The sequence below is a fragment of the Brachyhypopomus gauderio genome, unplaced genomic scaffold (assembly GCF_052324685.1).
Source record: "Brachyhypopomus gauderio isolate BG-103 unplaced genomic scaffold, BGAUD_0.2 sc70, whole genome shotgun sequence".
NCBI classification, from domain to species: domain Eukaryota; kingdom Metazoa; phylum Chordata; class Actinopteri; order Gymnotiformes; family Hypopomidae; genus Brachyhypopomus; species Brachyhypopomus gauderio.
The window spans coordinates 508224-536055 of NW_027506891.1; the positions used below are offsets into that span (position 1 = coordinate 508224).

The window sequence follows — 27832 nt, forward strand, 5'->3', positions numbered from 1 at the left end:
CAAATTAAGAAAGAGCTTTGTGTCCTAACTTTACTCCACTCCAGAATAGACATTCTGTGTATCAACGTCCTGATTTTGTCAGTTGGAGGTTTTGTCTTACTATTGTATACTTAAGAATAGGTGTTTGGCCTTCGTCCTAACTTTACACCACTTCAGAATGGATAGTCTGTGTATCAACGTCCTGATTTTGTCAGTTGGCAGTTTTGTCTTACTATTGTATATTTAAGAATTGGTGTTTCACTCGTCCTAACTTTGTACAACTTCAGAATAGTGTGTGTAACAATGTCTTGATTTTGTCCATTGTAAATGTAGAAGCAAACATTGATAATTAGGTTCTCATTTCAATGAAAACTGCAGTTGTTTAGTGATTTGAAGATTCCAGATATCCATATGTTAAAAATAAAGAGTTTTGGGACGTATCACAGTACTGAAAAAAAATATATCTCTTGTAAATGTGTCCACAGATAATAAATGAAAGCAGTTCTGCGCCAACTACATCTCACGGCAAGGGGAAATACAGCCTTGACCCAACTGCGAATGATCAGGCTCGCAAAGCCTCTGAGTTGGTAAGTTACGCATTCATTATCTATTCTAAATTGCTTTGTCTTGACAATATTAACATAATGTAATGTTAGCTTATTCCCATATCTTTTTCTTACAATCCAGTTACCCATTTCATTATAGTGTAAGAAACTGCATAGAGAAGTTAATATGATCTTTGCATTCAGTCATTAATTGATGGCTTGATGATGGGTTTAGAGATCTTTAAAAGTTGAAGAAAAAAGTACAACAACATTGTTAGGTCCAGTCCAAACTCACTGAACATCACAACATGCTTGTACTTGTTTAGAATAACTTCTTACTTCAGTCCACTACAGAATGAACAGGTTATGTAGTGACTTCATGATTTTATCCTTTGAAGATTGCAAATGTTTTTTACCATTGTAAATTACAAATAGTTGTAAAAGTGCAATGTCCTATCTTTACTCCTCTACAAAATGGTCAGTGTGTAACATTTCGATTTTGTCCAGTTCAGTTTTTGTCATAGTTTTGTAAATGTATTGCTAGAGTTTGGGTTTTAGTCTAACTGTACACATCTGCATAATAGTGTGAGTAATAATGTCCTGAATGTGTCCATTGGAATTTCTTTTACCATTGCAAATTAAGAAAGAGCTTTGTGTCCTAACTTTACTCCACTCCAGAATAGACATTCTGTGTATCAACGTCCTGATTTTGTCAGTTGGAGGTTTTGTCTTACTATTGTATACTTAAGAATAGGTGTTTGGCCTTCGTCCTAACTTTACACCACTTCAGAATGGATAGTCTGTGTATCAACGTCCTGATTTTGTCAGTTGGCAGTTTTGTCTTACTATTGTATATTTAAGAATTGGTGTTTCACTCGTCCTAACTTTGTACAACTTCAGAATAGTGTGTGTAACAATGTCTTGATTTTGTCCATTGTAAATGTAGAAGCAAACATTGATAATTAGGTTCTCATTTCAATGAAAACTGCAGTTGTTTAGTGATTTGAAGATTCCAGATATCCATATGTTAAAAATAAAGAGTTTTGGGACGTATCACAGTACTGAAAAAAAATATATCTCTTGTAAATGTGTCCACAGATAATAAATGAAAGCAGTTCTGCGCCAACTACATCTCACGGCAAGGGGAAATACAGCCTTGACCCAACTGCGAATGATCAGGCTCGCAAAGCCTCTGAGTTGGTAAGTTACGCATTCATTATCTATTCTAAATTGCTTTGTCTTGACAATATTAACATAATGTAATGTTAGCTTATTCCCATATCTTTTTCTTACAATCCAGTTACCCATTTCATTATAGTGTAAGAAACTGCATAGAGAAGTTAATATGATCTTTGCATTCAGTCATTAATTGATGGCTTGATGATGGGTTTAGAGATCTTTAAAAGTTGAAGAAAAAAGTACAACAACATTGTTAGGTCCAGTCCAAACTCACTGAACATCACAACATGCTTGTACTTGTTTAGAATAACTTCTTACTTCAGTCCACTACAGAATGAACAGGTTATGTAGTGACTTCATGATTTTATCCTTTGAAGATTGCAAATGTTTTTTACCATTGTAAATTACAAATAGTTGTAAAAGTGCAATGTCCTATCTTTACTCCTCTACAAAATGGTCAGTGTGTAACATTTCGATTTTGTCCAGTTCAGTTTTTGTCATAGTTTTGTAAATGTATTGCTAGAGTTTGGGTTTTAGTCTAACTGTACACCTCTGCATAATAGTGTGAGTAATAATGTCCTGAATGTGTCCATTGGAGTTCCTTTTACCATTGCAAATTAAGAAAGAGCTTTGTGTCCTAACTTTACTCCACTCCAGAATAGACATTCTGTGTATCAACGTCCTGATTTTGTCAGTTGGAGGTTTTGTCTTACTATTGTATACTTAAGAATAGGTGTTTGGCCTTCGTCCTAACTTTACACCACTTCAGAATGGATAGTCTGTGTATCAACGTCCTGATTTTGTCAGTTGGCAGTTTTGTCTTACTATTGTATATTTAAGAATTGGTGTTTCACTCGTCCTAACTTTGTACAACTTCAGAATAGTGTGTGTAACAATGTCTTGATTTTGTCCATTGTAAATGTAGAAGCAAACATTGATAATTAGGTTCTCATTTCAATGAAAACTGCAGTTGTTTAGTGATTTGAAGACTTCCAGATATCCATATGTTAAAAATAAAGAGTTTTGGGACGTATCACAGTACTGAAAAAAAATATATCTCTTGTAAATGTGTCCACAGATAATAAATGAAAGCAGTTCTGTGCCAACTACATCTCACGGCAAGGGGAAATACAGCCTTGACCCAACTGCTAATGATCAGGCTCGCAAAGCCTCTGAGTTGGTAAGTTACGCATTCATTATCTATTCTAAATTGCTTTGTCTTGACAATATTAACATAATGTAATGTTAGCTTATTCCCATATCTTTTTCTTACAATCCAGTTACCCATTTCATTATAGTGTAAGAAACTGCACAGAGAAGTTAATATGATCTTTGCATTCAGTCATTAATTGATGGCTTGATGATGGGTTTAGAGATCTTTAAAAGTTGAAGAAAAAAGTACAACAACATTATGTCCAGTACAAACTCACTGAACATTACAACATGCTTGTACTTGCTTAGAATAACTTCTTACCTCAGTCCACTACAGAATGAACAGCTTGTGTAGTGACTTCATTTTTTTATCCTTTGAAGATTGCAAATGTCTTTTACCATTGTAAATTACAAATAGTTGTAAAAGTGCAATGTCCTATCTTTACTCCTCTACAAAATGGTCAGTCTGTAACATTTCGATTTTGTCCAGTGCAGTTTTTGTCATAGTTTTGTAAATGTATTGCTAGAGTTTGGGTTTTAGTCTAACTGTACACATCTGCATAATAGTGTGAGTAATAATGTCCTGAATGTGTCCATTGGAATTTCTTTTACCATTGCAAATTAAGAAAGAGCTTTGTGTCCTAACTTTACTCCACTCCAGAATAGACATTCTGTGTATCAACGTCCTGATTTTGTCAGTTGGAGGTTTTGTCTTACTATTGTATACTTAAGAATAGGTGTTTGGCCTTCGTCCTAACTTTACACCACTTCAGAATGGATAGTCTGTGTATCAACGTCCTGATTTTGTCAGTTGGCAGTTTTGTCTTACTATTGTATATTTAAGAATTGGTGTTTCACTCGTCCTAACTTTGTACAACTTCAGAATAGTGTGTGTAACAATGTCTTGATTTTGTCCATTGTAAATGTAGAAGCAAACATTGATAATTAGGTTCTCATTTCAATGAAAACTGCAGTTGTTTAGTGATTTGAAGATTCCAGATATCCATATGTTAAAAATAAAGAGTTTTGGGACGTATCACAGTACTGAAAAAAAATATATCTCTTGTAAATGTGTCCACAGATAATAAATGAAAGCAGTTCTGCGCCAACTACATCTCACGGCAAGGGGAAATACAGCCTTGACCCAACTGCGAATGATCAGGCTCGCAAAGCCTCTGAGTTGGTAAGTTACGCATTCATTATCTATTCTAAATTGCTTTGTCTTGACAATATTAACATAATGTAATGTTAGCTTATTCCCATATCTTTTTCTTACAATCCAGTTACCCATTTCATTATAGTGTAAGAAACTGCATAGAGAAGTTAATATGATCTTTGCATTCAGTCATTAATTGATGGCTTGATGATGGGTTTAGAGATCTTTAAAAGTTGAAGAAAAAAGTACAACAACATTGTTAGGTCCAGTCCAAACTCACTGAACATCACAACATGCTTGTACTTGTTTAGAATAACTTCTTACTTCAGTCCACTACAGAATGAACAGGTTATGTAGTGACTTCATGATTTTATCCTTTGAAGATTGCAAATGTTTTTTACCATTGTAAATTACAAATAGTTGTAAAAGTGCAATGTCCTATCTTTACTCCTCTACAAAATGGTCAGTGTGTAACATTTCGATTTTGTCCAGTTCAGTTTTTGTCATAGTTTTGTAAATGTATTGCTAGAGTTTGGGTTTTAGTCTAACTGTACACCTCTGCATAATAGTGTGAGTAATAATGTCCTGAATGTGTCCATTGGAGTTCCTTTTACCATTGCAAATTAAGAAAGAGCTTTGTGTCCTAACTTTACTCCACTCCAGAATAGACATTCTGTGTATCAACGTCCTGATTTTGTCAGTTGGAGGTTTTGTCTTACTATTGTATACTTAAGAATAGGTGTTTGGCCTTCGTCCTAACTTTACACCACTTCAGAATGGATAGTCTGTGTATCAACGTCCTGATTTTGTCAGTTGGCAGTTTTGTCTTACTATTGTATATTTAAGAATTGGTGTTTCACTCGTCCTAACTTTGTACAACTTCAGAATAGTGTGTGTAACAATGTCTTGATTTTGTCCATTGTAAATGTAGAAGCAAACATTGATAATTAGGTTCTCATTTCAATGAAAACTGCAGTTGTTTAGTGATTTGAAGACTTCCAGATATCCATATGTTAAAAATAAAGAGTTTTGGGACGTATCACAGTACTGAAAAAAAATATATCTCTTGTAAATGTGTCCACAGATAATAAATGAAAGCAGTTCTGTGCCAACTACATCTCACGGCAAGGGGAAATACAGCCTTGACCCAACTGCTAATGATCAGGCTCGCAAAGCCTCTGAGTTGGTAAGTTACGCATTCATTATCTATTCTAAATTGCTTTGTCTTGACAATATTAACATAATGTAATGTTAGCTTATTCCCATATCTTTTTCTTACAATCCAGTTACCCATTTCATTATAGTGTAAGAAACTGCACAGAGAAGTTAATATGATCTTTGCATTCAGTCATTAATTGATGGCTTGATGATGGGTTTAGAGATCTTTAAAAGTTGAAGAAAAAAGTACAACAACATTATGTCCAGTACAAACTCACTGAACATTACAACATGCTTGTACTTGCTTAGAATAACTTCTTACCTCAGTCCACTACAGAATGAACAGCTTGTGTAGTGACTTCATTTTTTTATCCTTTGAAGATTGCAAATGTCTTTTACCATTGTAAATTACAAATAGTTGTAAAAGTGCAATGTCCTATCTTTACTCCTCTACAAAATGGTCAGTCTGTAACATTTCGATTTTGTCCAGTGCAGTTTTTGTCATAGTTTTGTAAATGTATTGCTAGAGTTTGGGTTTTAGTCTAACTGTACACATCTGCATAATAGTGTGAGTAATAATGTCCTGAATGTGTCCATTGGAATTTCTTTTACCATTGCAAATTAAGAAAGAGCTTTGTGTCCTAACTTTACTCCACTCCAGAATAGACATTCTGTGTATCAACGTCCTGATTTTGTCAGTTGGAGGTTTTGTCTTACTATTGTATACTTAAGAATAGGTGTTTGGCCTTCGTCCTAACTTTACACCACTTCAGAATGGATAGTCTGTGTATCAACGTCCTGATTTTGTCAGTTGGCAGTTTTGTCTTACTATTGTATATTTAAGAATTGGTGTTTCACTCGTCCTAACTTTGTACAACTTCAGAATAGTGTGTGTAACAATGTCTTGATTTTGTCCATTGTAAATGTAGAAGCAAACATTGATAATTAGGTTCTCATTTCAATGAAAACTGCAGTTGTTTAGTGATTTGAAGATTCCAGATATCCATATGTTAAAAATAAAGAGTTTTGGGACGTATCACAGTACTGAAAAAAAATATATCTCTTGTAAATGTGTCCACAGATAATAAATGAAAGCAGTTCTGCGCCAACTACATCTCACGGCAAGGGGAAATACAGCCTTGACCCAACTGCGAATGATCAGGCTCGCAAAGCCTCTGAGTTGGTAAGTTACGCATTCATTATCTATTCTAAATTGCTTTGTCTTGACAATATTAACATAATGTAATGTTAGCTTATTCCCATATCTTTTTCTTACAATCCAGTTACCCATTTCATTATAGTGTAAGAAACTGCATAGAGAAGTTAATATGATCTTTGCATTCAGTCATTAATTGATGGCTTGATGATGGGTTTAGAGATCTTTAAAAGTTGAAGAAAAAAGTACAACAACATTGTTAGGTCCAGTCCAAACTCACTGAACATCACAACATGCTTGTACTTGTTTAGAATAACTTCTTACTTCAGTCCACTACAGAATGAACAGGTTATGTAGTGACTTCATGATTTTATCCTTTGAAGATTGCAAATGTTTTTTACCATTGTAAATTACAAATAGTTGTAAAAGTGCAATGTCCTATCTTTACTCCTCTACAAAATGGTCAGTGTGTAACATTTCGATTTTGTCCAGTTCAGTTTTTGTCATAGTTTTGTAAATGTATTGCTAGAGTTTGGGTTTTAGTCTAACTGTACACCTCTGCATAATAGTGTGAGTAATAATGTCCTGAATGTGTCCATTGGAGTTCCTTTTACCATTGCAAATTAAGAAAGAGCTTTGTGTCCTAACTTTACTCCACTCCAGAATAGACATTCTGTGTATCAACGTCCTGATTTTGTCAGTTGGAGGTTTTGTCTTACTATTGTATACTTAAGAATAGGTGTTTGGCCTTCGTCCTAACTTTACACCACTTCAGAATGGATAGTCTGTGTATCAACGTCCTGATTTTGTCAGTTGGCAGTTTTGTCTTACTATTGTATATTTAAGAATTGGTGTTTCACTCGTCCTAACTTTGTACAACTTCAGAATAGTGTGTGTAACAATGTCTTGATTTTGTCCATTGTAAATGTAGAAGCAAACATTGATAATTAGGTTCTCATTTCAATGAAAACTGCAGTTGTTTAGTGATTTGAAGACTTCCAGATATCCATATGTTAAAAATAAAGAGTTTTGGGACGTATCACAGTACTGAAAAAAAAATATATCTCTTGTAAATGTGTCCACAGATAATAAATGAAAGCAGTTCTGTGCCAACTACATCTCACGGCAAGGGGAAATACAGCCTTGACCCAACTGCGAATGATCAGGCTCGCAAAGCCTCTGAGTTGGTAAGTTACGCATTCATTATCTATTCTAAATTGCTTTGTCTTGACAATATTAACATAATGTAATGTTAGCTTATTCCCATATCTTTTTCTTACAATCCAGTTACCCATTTCATTATAGTGTAAGAAACTGCACAGAGAAGTTAATATGATCTTTGCATTCAGTCATTAATTGATGGCTTGAGGATGGGTTTAGAGATCTTTAAAAGTTGAAGAAAAAAGTACAACAACATTGTTAGGTCCAGTCCAAACTCACTGAACATCACAACATGCTTGTACTTGTTTAGAATAACTTCTTACTTCAGTCCACTACAGAATGAACAGGTTATGTAGTGACTTCATGATTTTATCCTTTGAAGATTGCAAATGTTTTTTACCATTGTAAATTACAAATAGTTGTAAAAGTGCAATGTCCTATCTTTACTCCTCTACAAAATGGTCAGTGTGTAACATTTCGATTTTGTCCAGTTCAGTTTTTGTCATAGTTTTGTAAATGTATTGCTAGAGTTTGGGTTTTAGTCTAACTGTACACCTCTGCATAATAGTGTGAGTAATAATGTCCTGAATGTGTCCATTGGAATTTCTTTTACCATTGCAAATTAAGAAAGAGCTTTGTGTCCTAACTTTACTCCACTCCAGAATAGACATTCTGTGTATCAACGTCCTGATTTTGTCAGTTGGAGGTTTTGTCTTACTATTGTATACTTAAGAATAGGTGTTTGGCCTTCGTCCTAACTTTACACCACTTCAGAATGGATAGTCTGTGTATCAACGTCCTGATTTTGTCAGTTGGCAGTTTTGTCTTACTATTGTATATTTAAGAATTGGTGTTTCACTCGTCCTAACTTTGTACAACTTCAGAATAGTGTGTGTAACAATGTCTTGATTTTGTCCATTGTAAATGTAGAAGCAAACATTGATAATTAGGTTCTCATTTCAATGAAAACTGCAGTTGTTTAGTGATTTGAAGACTTCCAGATATCCATATGTTAAAAATAAAGAGTTTTGGGACGTATCACAGTACTGAAAAAAAATATATCTCTTGTAAATGTGTCCACAGATAATAAATGAAAGCAGTTCTGTGCCAACTACATCTCACGGCAAGGGGAAATACAGCCTTGACCCAACTGCTAATGATCAGGCTCGCAAAGCCTCTGAGTTGGTAAGTTACGCATTCATTATCTATTCTAAATTGCTTTGTCTTGACAATATTAACATAATGTAATGTTAGCTTATTCCCATATCTTTTTCTTACAATCCAGTTACCCATTTCATTATAGTGTAAGAAACTGCACAGAGAAGTTAATATGATCTTTGCATTCAGTCATTAATTGATGGCTTGATGATGGGTTTAGAGATCTTTAAAAGTTGAAGAAAAAAGTACAACAACATTATGTCCAGTACAAACTCACTGAACATTACAACATGCTTGTACTTGCTTAGAATAACTTCTTACCTCAGTCCACTACAGAATGAACAGCTTGTGTAGTGACTTCATTTTTTTATCCTTTGAAGATTGCAAATGTCTTTTACCATTGTAAATTACAAATAGTTGTAAAAGTGCAATGTCCTATCTTTACTCCTCTACAAAATGGTCAGTCTGTAACATTTCGATTTTGTCCAGTGCAGTTTTTGTCATAGTTTTGTAAATGTATTGCTAGAGTTTGGGTTTTAGTCTAACTGTACACATCTGCATAATAGTGTGAGTAATAATGTCCTGAATGTGTCCATTGGAATTTCTTTTACCATTGCAAATTAAGAGCTTTGTGTCCTAACTTTACTCCACTCCAGAATAGACATTCTGTGTATCAACGTCCTGATTTTGTCAGTTGGAGGTTTTGTCTTACTATTGTATACTTAAGAATAGGTGTTTGGCCTTCGTCCTAACTTTACACCACTTCAGAATGGATAGTCTGTGTATCAACGTCCTGATTTTGTCAGTTGGCAGTTTTGTCTTACTATTGTATATTTAAGAATTGGTGTTTCACTCGTCCTAACTTTGTACAACTTCAGAATAGTGTGTGTAACAATGTCTTGATTTTGTCCATTGTAAATGTAGAAGCAAACATTGATAATTAGGTTCTCATTTCAATGAAAACTGCAGTTGTTTAGTGATTTGAAGATTCCAGATATCCATATGTTAAAAATAAAGAGTTTTGGGACGTATCACAGTACTGAAAAAAAATATATCTCTTGTAAATGTGTCCACAGATAATAAATGAAAGCAGTTCTGCGCCAACTACATCTCACGGCAAGGGGAAATACAGCCTTGACCCAACTGCGAATGATCAGGCTCGCAAAGCCTCTGAGTTGGTAAGTTACGCATTCATTATCTATTCTAAATTGCTTTGTCTTGACAATATTAACATAATGTAATGTTAGCTTATTCCCATATCTTTTTCTTACAATCCAGTTACCCATTTCATTATAGTGTAAGAAACTGCATAGAGAAGTTAATATGATCTTTGCATTCAGTCATTAATTGATGGCTTGATGATGGGTTTAGAGATCTTTAAAAGTTGAAGAAAAAAGTACAACAACATTGTTAGGTCCAGTCCAAACTCACTGAACATCACAACATGCTTGTACTTGTTTAGAATAACTTCTTACTTCAGTCCACTACAGAATGAACAGGTTATGTAGTGACTTCATGATTTTATCCTTTGAAGATTGCAAATGTTTTTTACCATTGTAAATTACAAATAGTTGTAAAAGTGCAATGTCCTATCTTTACTCCTCTACAAAATGGTCAGTGTGTAACATTTCGATTTTGTCCAGTTCAGTTTTTGTCATAGTTTTGTAAATGTATTGCTAGAGTTTGGGTTTTAGTCTAACTGTACACCTCTGCATAATAGTGTGAGTAATAATGTCCTGAATGTGTCCATTGGAGTTCCTTTTACCATTGCAAATTAAGAAAGAGCTTTGTGTCCTAACTTTACTCCACTCCAGAATAGACATTCTGTGTATCAACGTCCTGATTTTGTCAGTTGGAGGTTTTGTCTTACTATTGTATACTTAAGAATAGGTGTTTGGCCTTCGTCCTAACTTTACACCACTTCAGAATGGATAGTCTGTGTATCAACGTCCTGATTTTGTCAGTTGGCAGTTTTGTCTTACTATTGTATATTTAAGAATTGGTGTTTCACTCGTCCTAACTTTGTACAACTTCAGAATAGTGTGTGTAACAATGTCTTGATTTTGTCCATTGTAAATGTAGAAGCAAACATTGATAATTAGGTTCTCATTTCAATGAAAACTGCAGTTGTTTAGTGATTTGAAGACTTCCAGATATCCATATGTTGAAAATAAAGAGTTTGGGACGTATCACAGTACTGAAAAAAAATATATCTCTTGTAAATGTGTCCACAGATAATAAATGAAAGCAGTTCTGTGCCAACTACATCTCACGGCAAGGGGAAATACAGCCTTGACCCAACTGCGAATGATCAGGCTCGCAAAGCCTCTGAGTTTGTAAGTTACGCATTCATTATCTATTCTAAATTGCTTTGTCTTGACAATATTAACATAATGTAATGTTAGCTTATTCCCATATCTTTTTCTTACAATCCAGTTACCCATTTCGTTATAGTGTAAGAAACTGCATAGGGAAGTTAATATGATCTTTGCATTCAGTCATTAATTGATGGCTTGATGATGGGTTTAGAGATCTTTAAAAGTTGAAGAAAAAAGTACAACAACATTATGTCCAGTACAAACTCACTGAACATTACAACATGCTTGTACTTGCTTAGAATAACTTCTTACCTCAGTCCACTACAGAATGAACAGCTTGTGTAGTGACTTCATTTTTTTATCCTTTGAAGATTGCAAATGTCTTTTACCATTGTAAATTACAAATAGTTGTAAAAGTGCAATGTCCTATCTTTACTCCTCTACAAAATGGTCAGTGTGTAACATTTCGATTTTGTCCAGTGCAGTTTTTGTCATAGTTTTGTAAATGTATTGCTAGTGTGTAGGTTTTGGTCTAACTGTACACCTCTGCATAATAGTGTGAGTAATAATGTCCTGAATGTGTCCATTGGAGTTCCTTTTACCATTGCAAATTAAGAAAGAGCTTTGTGTCCTAACTTTACTCCACTCCAGAATAGACATTCTGTGTATCAACGTCCTGATTTTGTCAGTTGGAGGTTTTGTCTTACTATTGTATACTTAAGAATAGGTGTTTGGCCTTCGTCCTAACTTTACACCACTTCAGAATGGATAGTCTGTGTATCAACGTCCTGATTTTGTCAGTTGGCAGTTTTGTCTTACTATTGTATATTTAAGAATTGGTGTTTCACTCGTCCTAACTTTGTACAACTTCAGAATAGTGTGTGTAACAATGTCTTGATTTTGTCCATTGTAAATGTAGAAGCAAACATTGATAATTAGGTTCTCATTTCAATGAAAACTGCAGTTGTTTAGTGATTTGAAGACTTCCAGATATCCATATGTTAAAAATAAAGAGTTTTGGGACGTATCACAGTACTGAAAAAAAATATATCTCTTGTAAATGTGTCCACAGATAATAAATGAAAGCAGTTCTGTGCCAACTACATCTCACGGCAAGGGGAAATACAGCCTTGACCCAACTGCGAATGATCAGGCTCGCAAAGCCTCTGAGTTGGTAAGTTACGCATTCATTATCTATTCTAAATTGCTTTGTCTTGACAATATTAACATAATGTAATGTTAGCTTATTCCCATATCTTTTTCTTACAATCCAGTTACCCATTTCATTATAGTGTAAGAAACTGCACAGAGAAGTTAATATGATCTTTGCATTCAGTCATTAATTGATGGCTTGATGATGGGTTTAGAGATCTTTAAAAGTTGAAGAAAAAAGTACAACATTATGTCCAGTACAAACTCACTGAACATTACAACATGCTTGTACTTGCTTAGAATAACTTCTTACTTCAGTCCACTACAGAATGAACAGGTTATGTAGTGACTTCATGATTTTATCCTTTGAAGATTGCAAATGTCTTTTACCATTGTAAATTACAAATAGTTGTAAAAGTGCAATGTCCTATCTTTACTCCTCTACAAAATGGTCAGTGTGTAACATTTCGATTTTGTCCAGTGCAGTTTTTGTCATAGTTTTGTAAATGTATTGCTAGAGTTTGGGTTTTAGTCTAACTGTACACCTCTGCATAATAGTGTGAGTAATAATGTCCTGAATGTGTCCATTGGAATTTCTTTTACCATTGCAAATTAAGAAAGAGCTTTGTGTCCTAACTTTACTCCACTCCAGAATAGACATTCTGTGTATCAACGTCCTGATTTTGTCAGTTGGAGGTTTTGTCTTACTATTGTATACTTAAGAATAGGTGTTTGGCCTTCGTCCTAACTTTACACCACTTCAGAATGGATAGTCTGTGTATCAACGTCCTGATTTTGTCAGTTGGCAGTTTTGTCTTACTATTGTATATTTAAGAATTGGTGTTTCACTCGTCCTAACTTTGTACAACTTCAGAATAGTGTGTGTAACAATGTCTTGATTTTGTCCATTGTAAATGTAGAAGCAAACATTGATAATTAGGTTCTCATTTCAATGAAAACTGCAGTTGTTTAGTGATTTGAAGATTCCAGATATCCATATGTTAAAAATAAAGAGTTTTGGGACGTATCACAGTACTGAAAAAAAATATATCTCTTGTAAATGTGTCCACAGATAATAAATGAAAGCAGTTCTGCGCCAACTACATCTCACGGCAAGGGGAAATACAGCCTTGACCCAACTGCGAATGATCAGGCTCGCAAAGCCTCTGAGTTGGTAAGTTACGCATTCATTATCTATTCTAAATTGCTTTGTCTTGACAATATTAACATAATGTAATGTTAGCTTATTCCCATATCTTTTTCTTACAATCCAGTTACCCATTTCATTATAGTGTAAGAAACTGCATAGAGAAGTTAATATGATCTTTGCATTCAGTCATTAATTGATGGCTTGATGATGGGTTTAGAGATCTTTAAAAGTTGAAGAAAAAAGTACAACAACATTGTTAGGTCCAGTCCAAACTCACTGAACATCACAACATGCTTGTACTTGTTTAGAATAACTTCTTACTTCAGTCCACTACAGAATGAACAGGTTATGTAGTGACTTCATGATTTTATCCTTTGAAGATTGCAAATGTTTTTTACCATTGTAAATTACAAATAGTTGTAAAAGTGCAATGTCCTATCTTTACTCCTCTACAAAATGGTCAGTGTGTAACATTTCGATTTTGTCCAGTTCAGTTTTTGTCATAGTTTTGTAAATGTATTGCTAGAGTTTGGGTTTTAGTCTAACTGTACACCTCTGCATAATAGTGTGAGTAATAATGTCCTGAATGTGTCCATTGGAGTTCCTTTTACCATTGCAAATTAAGAAAGAGCTTTGTGTCCTAACTTTACTCCACTCCAGAATAGACATTCTGTGTATCAACGTCCTGATTTTGTCAGTTGGAGGTTTTGTCTTACTATTGTATACTTAAGAATAGGTGTTTGGCCTTCGTCCTAACTTTACACCACTTCAGAATGGATAGTCTGTGTATCAACGTCCTGATTTTGTCAGTTGGCAGTTTTGTCTTACTATTGTATATTTAAGAATTGGTGTTTCACTCGTCCTAACTTTGTACAACTTCAGAATAGTGTGTGTAACAATGTCTTGATTTTGTCCATTGTAAATGTAGAAGCAAACATTGATAATTAGGTTCTCATTTCAATGAAAACTGCAGTTGTTTAGTGATTTGAAGACTTCCAGATATCCATATGTTAAAAATAAAGAGTTTTGGGACGTATCACAGTACTGAAAAAAAAATATATCTCTTGTAAATGTGTCCACAGATAATAAATGAAAGCAGTTCTGTGCCAACTACATCTCACGGCAAGGGGAAATACAGCCTTGACCCAACTGCGAATGATCAGGCTCGCAAAGCCTCTGAGTTGGTAAGTTACGCATTCATTATCTATTCTAAATTGCTTTGTCTTGACAATATTAACATAATGTAATGTTAGCTTATTCCCATATCTTTTTCTTACAATCCAGTTACCCATTTCGTTATAGTGTAAGAAACTGCATAGGGAAGTTAATATGATCTTTGCATTCAGTCATTAATTGATGGCTTGATGATGGGTTTAGAGATCTTTAAAAGTTGAAGAAAAAAGTACAACAACATTGTTAGGTCCAGTACAAACTCACTGAACAACACAACATGCTTGTACTTGCTTAGAATAACTTCTTACTTCAGTCCACTACATAATGAACACGTTGTGTAGTGACTTCATGATTTTATCCTTTGAAGATTGCAAATGTCTTTTACCATTGTAAATTACAAATAGTTGTAAAAGTGCAATGTCCTATCTTTACTCCTCTACAAAATGGTCAGTCTGTAACATTTCGATTTTGTCCAGTTCAGTTTTTGTCATAGTTTTGTAAATGTATTGCTAGAGTTTGGGTTTTAGTCTAACTGTACACCTCTGCATAATAGTGTGAGTAATAATGTCCTGAATGTGTCCATTGGAGTTTCTTTTACCATTGGAAATTAAGAAAGAGCTTTGTGTCCTAACTTTACTCCACTCCAGAATAGACATTCTGTGTATCAACGTCCTGATTTTGTCAGTTGGAGGTTTTGTCTTACTATTGTATACTTAAGAATAGGTGTTTGGCCTTCGTCCTAACTTTACACCACTTCAGAATGGATAGTCTGTGTATCAACGTCCTGATTTTGTCAGTTGGCAGTTTTGTCTTACTATTGTATATTTAAGAATTGGTGTTTCACTCGTCCTAACTTTGTACAACTTCAGAATAGTGTGTGTAACAATGTATTGATTTTGTCCATTGTAAATGTAGAAGCAAACATTGATAATTAGGTTCTCATTTCAATGAAAACTGCAGTTGTTTAGTGATTTGAAGATTCCAGATATCCATATGTTAAAAATAAAGAGTTTTGGGACGTATCACAGTACTGAAAAAAAATATATCTCTTGTAAATGTGTCCACAGATAATAAATGAAAGCAGTTCTGCGCCAACTACATCTCACGGCAAGAGGAAATACAGCCTTGACCAAACTGCGAATGATCAGACTCGCAAAGCCTCCGAGTTGGTAAGTTACGCATTCATTATCTATTCTAAATTGCTTTGTCTTGACAATATTAACATAATGTAATGTTAGCTTATTCCCATATCTTTTTCTTACAATCCAGTTACCCATTTCGTTATAGTGTAAGAAACTGCATAGAGAAGTTAATATGATCTTTGCATTCAGTCATTAATTGATGGCTTGATGATGGGTTTAGAGATCTTTAAAAGTAGAAGAAAAAAGTACAACAACATTGTTAGGTCCAGTCCAAACTCACTGAACATCACAACATGCTTGTACTTGTTTAGAATAACTTCTTACTTTAGTCCACTACAGAATGAACAGGTTATGTAGTGACTTCATTTTTTTATCCTTTGAAGATTGCAAATGTCTTTTACCATTGTAAATTACAAATAGTTGTAAAAGTGCAATGTCCTATCTTTACTCCTCTACAAAATGGTCAGTCTGTAACATTTCGATTTTGTCCAGTGCAGTTTTTGTCATAGTTTTGTAAATGTATTGCTAGTAGGCTTGTCACGATACTAAGAATTACAACTTCGATACGATACTTAAAAAAATATTGAAATTCGATACCATTTTCGATACCAAAGTCAGATACTGTGCTAATTTTCGTTTTAAAGCCTTTTTATTTTTTTCTAAACAAACAAATGAATGTTGCTTTGTGTTTGAAAATGCTTGAAATTGTAACTACATTTCACAACAAATAGGTGTCTGACTGATCAGTTCTCTTGTATGACGTTAACAAATACGAGCCTCTTGTAATTCCAGGACGAAACATGAGATAACGTGAAGACGTTAAGATTGGGCGTTTTGAAAATAAACCACCATTAAATAATGTGGTAAAAAAAGCGAATAATTTCGAGTATATGTATAAATATTTAACTTAACTTATCCCAACAAACATCCAACGTCAGAAAGACGTTAAAATCATGTCTGTATCACGTCGGTCAGTCCAGACCCATTTTGCATGTCTGGTGGACGTTCAAAACTGGTTCAAAATCTGACAGTGTGACTAGGACCTTAACCTTAACTTAACATGGACATCTATGACGAGTTTTCTATCTGAACGTCTGACTAGGACCTTTATTGGATGTCAGTGAACGTGCAAAAACTGAAACTGAACGACAGTAATAGACGTCAAAAGACGTTTAAAAAAGACGTCGCAAAAACTTTCATTCTGGCTTTTCAGTGGACGTCTTTTGAACGTCTGACAAAGTGTCTTTGCTCGTGCTGGGAAATATTGAAATGGATCTTGAAAGTGACATACAAGTGTTTGAATTCCACAAGGTGTATGAACCCTGCAAACAGGGTTGCCAGGTCCTACAAAAATATCCAGCCCAAAGTCAGTGTAATTTGTTGAGCGGGGGGGTTGGCGAAGTGTAAGTTGTTGAGCGGGGCGGTTAAAATTGACACTATTTAAGTATTATATCGCTTGTAACTCCCGCGGTGGCCCAACTCAAAAGTAGCCCAAAAAACCGCACCCCGCGACCCCAGAATTTTTACCCGCGGAAGGAGTTTCAAACAAGCCCAATTTGGCATGAAAACCGCGAACCTGGCAACACTGCCTGCAAACATAACTTTGTTCATCGCGCTGAAGCGCGGCGCACGCGAGGTCGTGCACCTCTCGAATTTTGTAACTTTGGGCGTGCCGCGCTTCAGCGCAATGAACAACGCCATGTTTGCAGGGTTCATACACCTTTATAAGGTGGATGTAACGTGCAAGAACTAGGAGAAGGACACAGATGCTGCTGAGAGTCAGATTTATTGGTAGGAGTTTCCTCCCGTCTCCTAACCTGATCGGCTCGAATCGCTCTTGAACGGCGAGGCATTTCATTTACATTAACACTCGGAGCTTCAGACAACGAAATACTGCGAATGCAATGGTAAAACTCCTTGAGTGAACAGTAGTACACAGACTAGTTAACTAACACCTCTCAGACACGACAAGGAATACAAAAATACGAACGAGTTATTACACAAACAGTAAACAAACAAACGCATTCAAAAAGGACAATACAATAAACCGGACTAACGCAAAACAGACCTGGCGAAATCAACTAACTTCACTAACGAACCATCAGGAAACAATAACGCGTTGACTCAATAAAGAGTACAAAACCAAACATAGGATGATCTGCGAAACAACTCGAAACAAATCTAATTGAAAGGACCAAACGCTGAACATACAATGATCAAAGTTAAACACCAACATGATTAACGTCTTCACGTTCTCTCATGTTTCGTCCTGGAATTACAAGAGGCTCGTATTTGTTAACGTAATACACACTGTTCAGTCAGACAGCTATTTGTTGTGAAATGAAGTAGTTACAATATCAAGCATTTCAAGTACTTTAGCCTACATTCCAGCACTTTTCAAACCTGAAACACAAAGCAGCATTAAAATGCTAATTCCCCTTTTGTTGAGGGGTGTTTATTTTATACTACCACATATAGTTTCGGACAACACTGCAAAGCGGAAAGTATAAACGCCTCCACCGCTCGTTCACGCGAGGTGGGCGGAGTCGAGCGCTGTGGTCACTCAACCAGGCTTTAGCGCCCTTCGTTGAAATGTTCCAAAAGCACCGCTTGCAAACTGGTTTGTTCATGTCCTTCGGTTTTCCATCTATATCTGCTTCGAATCCAACAGCACTGCGTTTGCTTTAGCTGCCATTTTAGCATTACAAACTGTCCTGTGCATTACGGCAGCTTGGGTGGGTCAAACGAAAGCGCATTTTATGTAAAAAGAATCGATACTTAAGAGAAACGAGTATTGTACCGTTTCAGAATGTTCAGTATCGATACATATCGATATATCGATTTTTTTGACAACACTAATTGCTAGTGTGTGGGTTTTGGTCTAACTGTACACCTCCGCATGATATTGTGAGTAATAATGTCCTGAATGTGTCCATTGGAGTTTCTTTTACCATTGCGAATTAAGAAAGAGCTTTGTGTCCTAACTTTACTCCACTCCAGAATAAACATTCTGTGTATCAACGTCCTGATTTTGTCAGTTGGAGATTTTGTCTTACTGTTGTATACTTAAGAATAGGTGTTTGGCCTTCGTCCTAACTTTACACCACTTCAGAATGGATAGTCTGTGTATCAACGTCCTGATTTTGTCAGTTGGAGGTTTTGCCTTACTATTGTATACTTAAGAATTGGTATTCATCTAGCTTTTTGCCTATTTCCTTTCCTTACAATCAAGTTACCCTTACAATCAAGTTACATTATGGGTTATAAGCCTTTATTAGGTCCAGGGCAAACTCACTGAAATCATGATGTGCTCGTACTTTCTTGTAACTAGCCATTTCCCCTCCAAAATACAATTTTTCTTATACTTAAGTGACCTTTAGTGCAAATAAACTACATGGATAATGTGAAATGAACTTTCAATTCTGGCAGTAATCAATGGAATTTATCGAATTTGTTTAGACTTATTTCTAACTTCAGTCCAATGATTAACATGTAAAGATGTGGTAAGCCAATTTAATTATTTTTTGTACATTTTTCTACAGGTATTGGATGAATTTAAGCCTTCACAGGCAAAAATATCACGTTACAACCCATCAATTTCTATCTCAAAACAGAAGACAATTGAAGACAATGAAGAGGTACTTTGTAAATCAGTTCAATTGTAATACAGGTATAATTAACAGTATGAGTCCTTTAGTCAGTTAACGATCACTGAATTACATAAAAAACCGTTTTCTGTATTTTCTTACAAACTATATAGCTACCAAATATACATTTTACTGCATTATTGTGTTCTAAAATAAATGTAATGTTATGTGGTGCTTTGGTGACTAAAATCCAAGTATTTTCATTTTTAATTATTTATAGGTTTCGAGTGACATGGATTGTTCTGACAACACTGACTATGATGATGTGGACTATGTACCTGATACAAGTGATAGCTCCACAGAGAGCAGCTTCTCCAGCAAGCAATACAGCACTTCTCCAAAGCCCTATCCCAAAAAGAAAATTATCAGCTTTCCTAAATCTCAACTAGAACAGGAATCCTATGAAAACGTTGGCAGATCATCCACAGCTCATGATGAGTCTACATATGTCGCATCAATGCCAAATTCTAAAAATAGTTGGCGATATAACAAAAAGCAGTTTTGTTACTTCTGTGAAAAGCCATACTCTAAAATTTCCAGACACTTAGAGTTTGTACACAGCAATGAATCAGAAGTGGCAAAGGCTTTTAGCTTCCCAAAAAATTCTAAAGAGAGAAGAGTGAGATTACGACACTTGACAAACAGAGGAAATTTCTCTCATAATGCCATGGTCATGCAGAAGGGGAGTGGAGAGATTGTTGCATGTAACCGCCCCAAAACCTTAAAACATCCACAAGATTTTACACATTGTTCACATTGTCACGGTCTGTACTCCAGGAAATCACTGTGGAGACATGTAAAAATCTGCCCACAGAAACCAGAACAAGTTGCTAAAACTGGGAGAAAAAGAGTTGCGTCTCAGAGCTGTTTTCAATGCCCCTCTGAAGTCAGTGAAGGTCTTTGGAAGATTGTGTGTGAAATGTCCCAGGATGAGATCTCAGCAGCTGTGAGACAAGACAAGTATATAATACTTTTTGGAGAGCAAATGTACAATAGACTAAAATCAAATCCAGGGAAAAATGAGTACATCAGACAAAAAATGAGAGAGATTGCACGACTTCTTTTAAAAGCAAAACAGTTGACTCCTCTATCATGCATGGAGGACTTCATTAAACCATCAAATTTTCCACATGTAATTGCAGCTGTAAGAGCTGTGGCAGGGTATGATGAGCATGGAAATACATACAAAATACCCTCATTGGCATTAAAGCTGGGCAACAGCTTGATGAGAATTTCTTCTTGTGTAGAATGCAGTGCACTAATTTCTGGGCAAGAGCAGGCAGCAAAGAGTGCCCAAAGCTTTAGAAGACTCTACGAAGCCAGATGGAATGAGGTAGTTTCATCTTCAGCACTGAATACTCTTACTGAGGCCAAATGGAACAAGCCCCAAGTGTTGCCCTTTACTGAGGATGTGAAGAATTTGCACACATTTTTAACTAATGAGCAGAGGAATGCCAAGAGTACCTTGCTTGCAGAGCCCAATGCAAAAAGATATGCAACTCTTTGCAAACTGACATTAAGTCAGGTCATTCTGTTTAACAGAAGGAGAGAGGGTGAAGTTTCTAAGATGCCACTTAAAAATTATATCTCTCGAGTGAAGACGCAGTTGCAGCAAGATATTGCCCTGGGTCTTAGTGAGTTTGAAAAGAAACTCTGTAGCCATTTTGAAAGAGTTGAAATTCGCGGTAAGCGAGGTAGAAAAGTGCCAGTTCTACTGACACCTGACATGGTCAGTTCTTTGGATGCTCTCATCAGAATGAGACAAGAGTTTGTACCTGCCGAGAATGGCTTCCTTTTTGCACGGCCAAATGCTTTGACAAGTTATCGGGGGGCTGACTGCATTCGAGAATATGCCAACGCTAGTGGCACTAAAAATCCAGATGCCATTTCTTCTACACAGTTGCGTAAGCAAGTTGCCACATTGTCAGCGGTTTTAAATTTGAAGGAGCATGAGATGGATCAACTGGCAAGCTTCATGGGCCATGATATCAGAGTGCATCGGGACTTCTATCGTCTTCCAGAAAGCACATTGCAGTTGGCAAAAATGAGTAAGCTTCTCCTTGCCATGGAGAAAGGGAAGCTGAAGGAGGTTCATGGACTTAAGCTGGATGATATCGTGATTGACCCCATGGGTAAGTGATATAAATTAACCCGATCAGTCTTGTTTTTTGTATCCTTAGCTATTGTTACACATTCTCATGTTTATGTAATCTACTAAATGATGGTTGTCATTTTGCTAGATGAAGTAGATGTGTCTAGTGATGCTGAACAAAATGAAGAGGCAATTTCTACAAATCAGGAACCTTCAGGTAAGAATTCTAAGGATGGTTGTAGTACTGCATTTTGATTTGAACATGGGGGGTAAAAGCACTTAATTTTAACTTGTTAACATATTGTTAAAATAGACCACAGTAAGCTGAGTTTTGGCCTTTGTGTATGTAGTTTATTTTGTAAGTATACTGCTCAAAAAATAAAGGGAGCACATCCTAGATCTCAATGAATAAAATATTCCAGTTGAAAATCTTTATTTATTACATAGTGGAATGCATTGGGAACAAAATAACAAAAAATGATAAATGTAAATCAAAATTATCCCATGGAGGTCTGGATTTGCAATTATACTCAAAATCATAGTGGAAAATCAAATGACAAGCTGATCCAACTTCAGTGGAAATTCCTCAAGACAAATTAAAATGAGGTTCAGTAGTGTTTGTGGACTCCACGTACCTGTATGACCTCCCTACAACACCTGGACATGCTCCTGATGAGACGGCAGATGTTCTCCTGAGGAATCTCCTCTCAGACCTGGATTAAAGTGTCAGTCAACTCCTGGACAGTCAGTAGTGCAACATGGCGTTGGTGGATGGAATGAGACATGATGTCCCAAATGTGCTCGATTAGATTCAGGTCTGGGAACAGGCAGGCCAGTCCATAGCTCAATTGTCAGATTTGATCAAGTCAGTCCAAAGATATTCACATTTAAATTGGCCCTATTTTTTAATGCAATTAACCTAAAACGAAAGGAAATCTTGTGATCAAGAAATGTGCGCTAGTTTTAGCATGTGGCCGTGCCCGCTGTTATCATGGTTCATCGGGCCAACACGTTGTCTTGGGACCCTTAAAAAACTACCTTAAACTGTACAGACTGGGATAAAACTTCAGGAAACAATAAAGAAGAATATAATGTAACGGTCTGCTTATCTATTAATATCTTTTGAACAGTTCCACAATGTTTTTGAATGGTCCAAACGTGAAATTAAAATTCAAGCAGGGTCAAAAAGAAACAGAAGCGCAAAATGCGAATTCTTCTAACGGGATGAGAGAAAGTGGACATTCAGTTATGTCATATTAGGAAAACTCTGGGAAGTACCTCCTACAAACCGATGAAAACAGTGATTTTTTTTACCACGCGTTTGCGACCACTGATTTCGCTTAGACAGTGCGACCAGAGAAAAATGGCCGCAGCATTTGTGCGGCCCTCCAAATAAATGCCTCCCCACACCATTCCTGACCCACTGCCAAACCAGTCATGCTGAAGGACGTTGCAGACAGCAGAACATTCTCCATGGTGTCTCCAGACTGTGTCACATCTGTCACGTGCTCATTGTGAATCTGCTCTCATCCGTGAAGAGCACAGGACACCAACGGTGAATCTTCGAATCTTGGTGTTCTCTGGTAAATGCCAATCTCCCTGCACGGTGTTGGGCTGTAAGCACAAGCCCCACTTGTGGACATCAGGCCCTCATACCTCCCTCATGGTGTCTGTTTCTGACAGTTTGAACAGAAACATGGATATTAGTGGCCTGTTGGAGGTCATTTTGCAGGGCTCTGGCACTGCTCCTCCTGTTCCTCCTTGCACAAAGGAGGAGTTAGTGGTCCTGCTGCTGGGTTGTTGCCCTTCTAAGGCCCCCTCCATGTCTCCTGGTGTACTGGCCTGTCTCCTGGTATCTGCTCCATGCTCTGGACACTGCTGTCAGACACAGCAAACCTTCTTGCCACAGCTCACATTGATGTGCCATCCTGGATGATCTGCACTACCTGAGCAACTTCTGTGGATTGTAGACACCACATCATGCTACTACCTCTATGGTGAGAGAACTGACAAAATGCCAAAGTGACCAAAACATCAGCCAGAAAGGATGAGAACAGAGAAAAGGTCTGTGGTCTCCACCTGCAGAACCTCCTTTATGGGGGGTGTCTTGATATTTGCCTCTCATTTCTACCTGTTTTCAGTTCCATTTGCACAACAGCAGGTGAAATTGATTCACGATCAGTGTTGCTTCCTAACTGAACAGATTGGTTTAAAAGAAGTGTGGTTGACTTGGAGTCACATTGTGTTGTATAAGTGTTCCCTTTATTTTTCTGAGCGGTATACAAAATAATATTAATTTAATCTTATTGGCATCTGTTTTTGAATATAGACTGGCTTACTAGTTTACTCAATACAATTTCTTTGAACCTGCAGTCACTGCTCATTTTATAATGATCACCTACCTTAACGCTCCACTACACAACTCAGTTACCGAACACAGGACCATTGCAGTGCATATATTTGGTCAGTGAATCCTTCTCAGCACAGCGGAGCCACATGGTGGTACTGCTATGAGTGTTGTTAGGGTTTTTACACACATCTGTGTCTAATAAGACTCTGTGCTAGTCAGAGTGGTCCACTACTATGGCCAGAAAACTATAATCTCTTGTTGGGATTGGGGTTAGGTGCCTTGCTCAAGGGTACCTCAGTCTTGGCCTCAGGCCTGGGAATCAAACCCACAACCCTCCGGTCACAAGACCAGTTCCCCATCATCAGACCATGATGGCCCCTGTGTATAAGTCCAATTATTTATTGTTAAACCAATCCTCAGTGCCAGTAATGAAAATGGATTTTTATATATTTATCCATATAACTTTTTACAGTGTATGATGGACAGAGTAGTGGTTAGAGCTGTTCTCAGTCAGTACAGCTTTTCATTCTGTGTCGTGGCAGGACGGTTATTCCAGAGATAGACTGGGAGGTCTTCAGCACTCACTGTAGTGCTGCTGATGAGTAGAGGGGTGTGTGATACTTGTAACTTTTTGTCTAGCTGTCTCACCTCACAGTAGGCTCTCTCATCACTTGATCCAAATGCTAAGATGTTTAGGGACAGTTATGGGTAGGCAGGATATACAGGCTCCAGGCTCAGATTGATGGAGTGGTATAACCTGTTGTGGAGTGTCTCTAGTGTCTGATGTTCAGTGAAGTCTAGAACCCAGTTGCACAATGGAGACTGTAATCCTAGAGTGGAGTTTGCAGACCAGCTCAGCATTAGCACTCTTTTAGTCCCGAAGCTAAAGTCAGTCAACAGCATTCTGACATTCTAGAAGTACTGACTGTAATTATTTGTGATTTGTGATGGCACATTGTGTTACCACGGTGATTGAACCACAAAACCAGTGCCACATACACTATCAAGTCAGTACCAACTCTGTGCTGAGAATTGACCAGCACAAATAATAACCAGGTAGCAGCAGGCATAAAGAGCTCAATTTTCCAATGATGTGTTATTGTATTGCTTTTACTTCATGCTGATCATGTTCTAAGTTGTAGCTTATTTGCTTACAAGATACTATGGTATTCAATATATCCAACCTAATTCTATTTTATATTTTAACACCTCAAGGCTGCCATCAGAATTTGGGAAAAGCAGAAAGGAATGATCCTTTGTCCCAAGGACAACTGAAACAAGGTATATTAGTTTAATTACACTGCTTTTAAACTCACATAAAGTAATGAATGATTACTATTTTATTTCATTGGAATGTAATGCCTCACAAACATTTAAAAGAAAAGCTTAAACTGATCTAGAATTTTATTTTAAACAATAGATGTCTGTTAAATTCCTTGTTAATGTGTATTTCTCAATTTGCACAGTGCCAAGAAAGAAAAGGACATGGTCTGCATCAGAAGTGCAGGCCATTGAGAGACACTTGATGAAATTTATCAGAACTTGTCAACTGCCAGGGAAAAAGGAGTGCGTTTCTTGCCTACTATCAGAACCTGTGGCACTTCAAGCAAGAGACTGGACTGCAGTGAAATTTTATATTAAAAACAGAATTACTACATTAAAAAGAAGTCAAACCAAGTAAAATTGATGTAGAGGCCGTAGGAGTGGTTTAAAGGATGTAGGGGCGATATAGAGGATATAGATGATGTAAGGGTGATGTAGAGAAATATGGGGTGATGCAGAGGGTTTAGAGAATTTTGACATTCATGAATTTACTGGCTTTTTAACGTGTATTAAAATGTATTTTTTTATTGTAAGGATATAGGAGTGATACGTGATACAAAGGACGTAGGGCTGGTGTAGAGGATGATATATAAGGACGTAGGGCTGGTGTAGAGGATGATATATAAGGACGTAGGGCTGGTGTAGAGGATGATATAGTGGACTTAGGGCTGATGCAGAGGGTGTAGGGATTTTTGTTGTTCATGAATTTACTGGCTTTTTAAAGTGTACGTATTTTTTTATGTAAGGTTGTTAGAGTGATATAGATGATGTAGGGGCGGTGTAGAGGATGATGTAGGGGTGATTTTTGTCTTACCTTCATGAATTAACTTTTTTAAAAGTGTATTTTTTATTGTGGCAGTTATAAAAAATCGTTATTGTTATGCTATTTAAAGCAGTATTTCCTTGTATGTGACAAGTGTTAATCTCAAATTCTGGCCATTGAGAGACACTTGATGAAATTTATCATAACTTGTCAACTGCCAGGGAAAAAGGAGTGCGTTTCTTGCCTAATATCGTAACCTGTGGCACTTCAAGCAAGAGACTGGACTGCAGTGAAATTTTCTATTAAAAACAGAATTACTACATAAAAAAAGTCAAACCAAGTAAAATTGATGTAGAGGCCGTAGGAGTGGTTTAAAGGACGTAGGGGCGATGTAGAGGATATAGATGATGTAAAGGTGATGTAGAGAAATATGGGGTGATGCGGATGGTGTAGGGATTTTTGACATTCATGAATTTACTGGCTTTTTAAAGTGTATGTACTTTTTAATGTAAGGTTGTTGGAGTGATCTAGATGATGTAGGGGTGGTGTAGGGGATGATATAGGTGTGATTTTTGTCTTACCTTCATGAATTAACTTTTTTAAAAGTGTATTTTTTATTGTGGCAGTTATAAAAAATCGTTATTGTTATGCTATTTAAAGCAGTATTTCCTTGTATGTGACAAGTGTTAATCTCAAATTCTGGCCATTGAGAGACACTTGATGAAATTTATCATAACTTGTCAACTGCCAGGGAAAAAGGAGTGCGTTTCTTGCCTAATATCGTAACCTGTGGCACTTCAAGCAAGAGACTGGACTGCAGTGAAATTTTCTATTAAAAACAGAATTACTACATAAAAAAAGTCAAACCAAGTAAAATTGATGTAGAGGCCGTAGGAGTGGTTTAAAGGACGTAGGGGCGATGTAGAGGATATAGATGATGTAAGGGTGATGTAGAGAAATATGGGGTGATGCGGATGGTGTAGGGATTTTTGACATTCATGAATTTACTGGCTTTTTAAAGTGTATGTACTTTTTAATGTAAGGTTGTTGGAGTGATCTAGATGATGTAGGGGTGGTGTAGGGGATGATATAGGTGTGATTTTTGTCTTACATTCATGAATTTACCTTTTTAAAAGTGTATTTTTTATTGTGGCAGTTATCTATTCTTATGTTAAAAAATCGTTATTGTTATGCTATTAAAAGCAGTATTTCCTTGTTGTATGTGACAAGTGTTAATCTCAAATTCTGTTTGTAAAATGATTTGAAGAAATCTGAAATTTTAACTGTAAAGTAAAGAAGCTCATTACCACAGTATGCTTTGTCACATTTTTGCATTCTGATATGTTGTCACCTTTTATTATACAAATTCTGGGAACCAAAGCCACTGTAACATCCTCAATATATGCCAGACCTGGGCACTGTATGGCCCGCGGACCACATCCGGCTCTCTATTTTTGACCAGCCCAGCTCAGATTGTTAATAAATTAGAAGTCAAAAGTAAACGTGTGACCAATAGCTACCCAAAACAAAACTACACTTTATTTTGAAGGCAAGGGTTTTGTTTTTGTTTTTAAATTTGCATCTGCCCAGTCAGTTTGCTCATGCATCTTTACTCTAATGTGTCAGCAAATTTGTTGGACACCTTTCAAGAAATTTGCTCTTGGCTTTTCAATATGTTGGTGAACAGTAAAAAATTACTGTTATATTTATATAGAATGCAAGAAATATATGCACGGTAATGTCCCCACTTTTCATTATGTCCTTACTATGGTGGTTTGAACAAGAAAATTGAATGTATGTGTTATCATGTCCTGGGTTTTCACTAAAACTTGAAAATGTCCTAAGAATGCTGTGAAATTTCAGGTGTCTTAAAGAAACAAGTTGGAGAAGATCTCAACAGATGGGCTTGATGTGTGTATTTTTTGCAATGCAAAACTGTTTTCATCTCATTGCTAGACCCCTCAGAAAGGCATGTACCCATTTTGTAGGTTATTTTCAGGTGTCCTGACTTTTCACATAAACAAGTATGTGTGTGTGTGTGTGTGTGTGACACACTTCCCTTTGCATGGTCTGACTGA

General features: G+C 36.4%; 2 protein-coding genes across 9 annotated transcripts in view; both read left to right on the forward strand.

Moving 5' to 3' along the window:
* Nucleotides 1–27832, forward strand: part of ppfia2 (PTPRF interacting protein alpha 2) — a 286573-nt gene that overhangs the window by 140674 nt on the left and 118067 nt on the right. The window lies entirely within an intron of this gene.
* LOC143491055 (uncharacterized) lies at nt 453–27673 on the forward strand. The gene is made up of 16 exons (XM_076989722.1): nt 453–566; nt 1623–1724; nt 3937–4038; nt 6251–6352; nt 7411–7512; nt 9721–9822; nt 10879–10980; nt 12035–12136; nt 13187–13288; nt 14347–14448; nt 15505–15606; nt 19122–19217; nt 19447–21358; nt 21467–21535; nt 24884–24949; nt 25135–27673. Exons 1-16 carry the CDS (start codon nt 453–455, stop codon nt 25347–25349), a joined length of 3492 nt encoding a protein of 1163 aa, XP_076845837.1. The 3' UTR covers nt 25350–27673.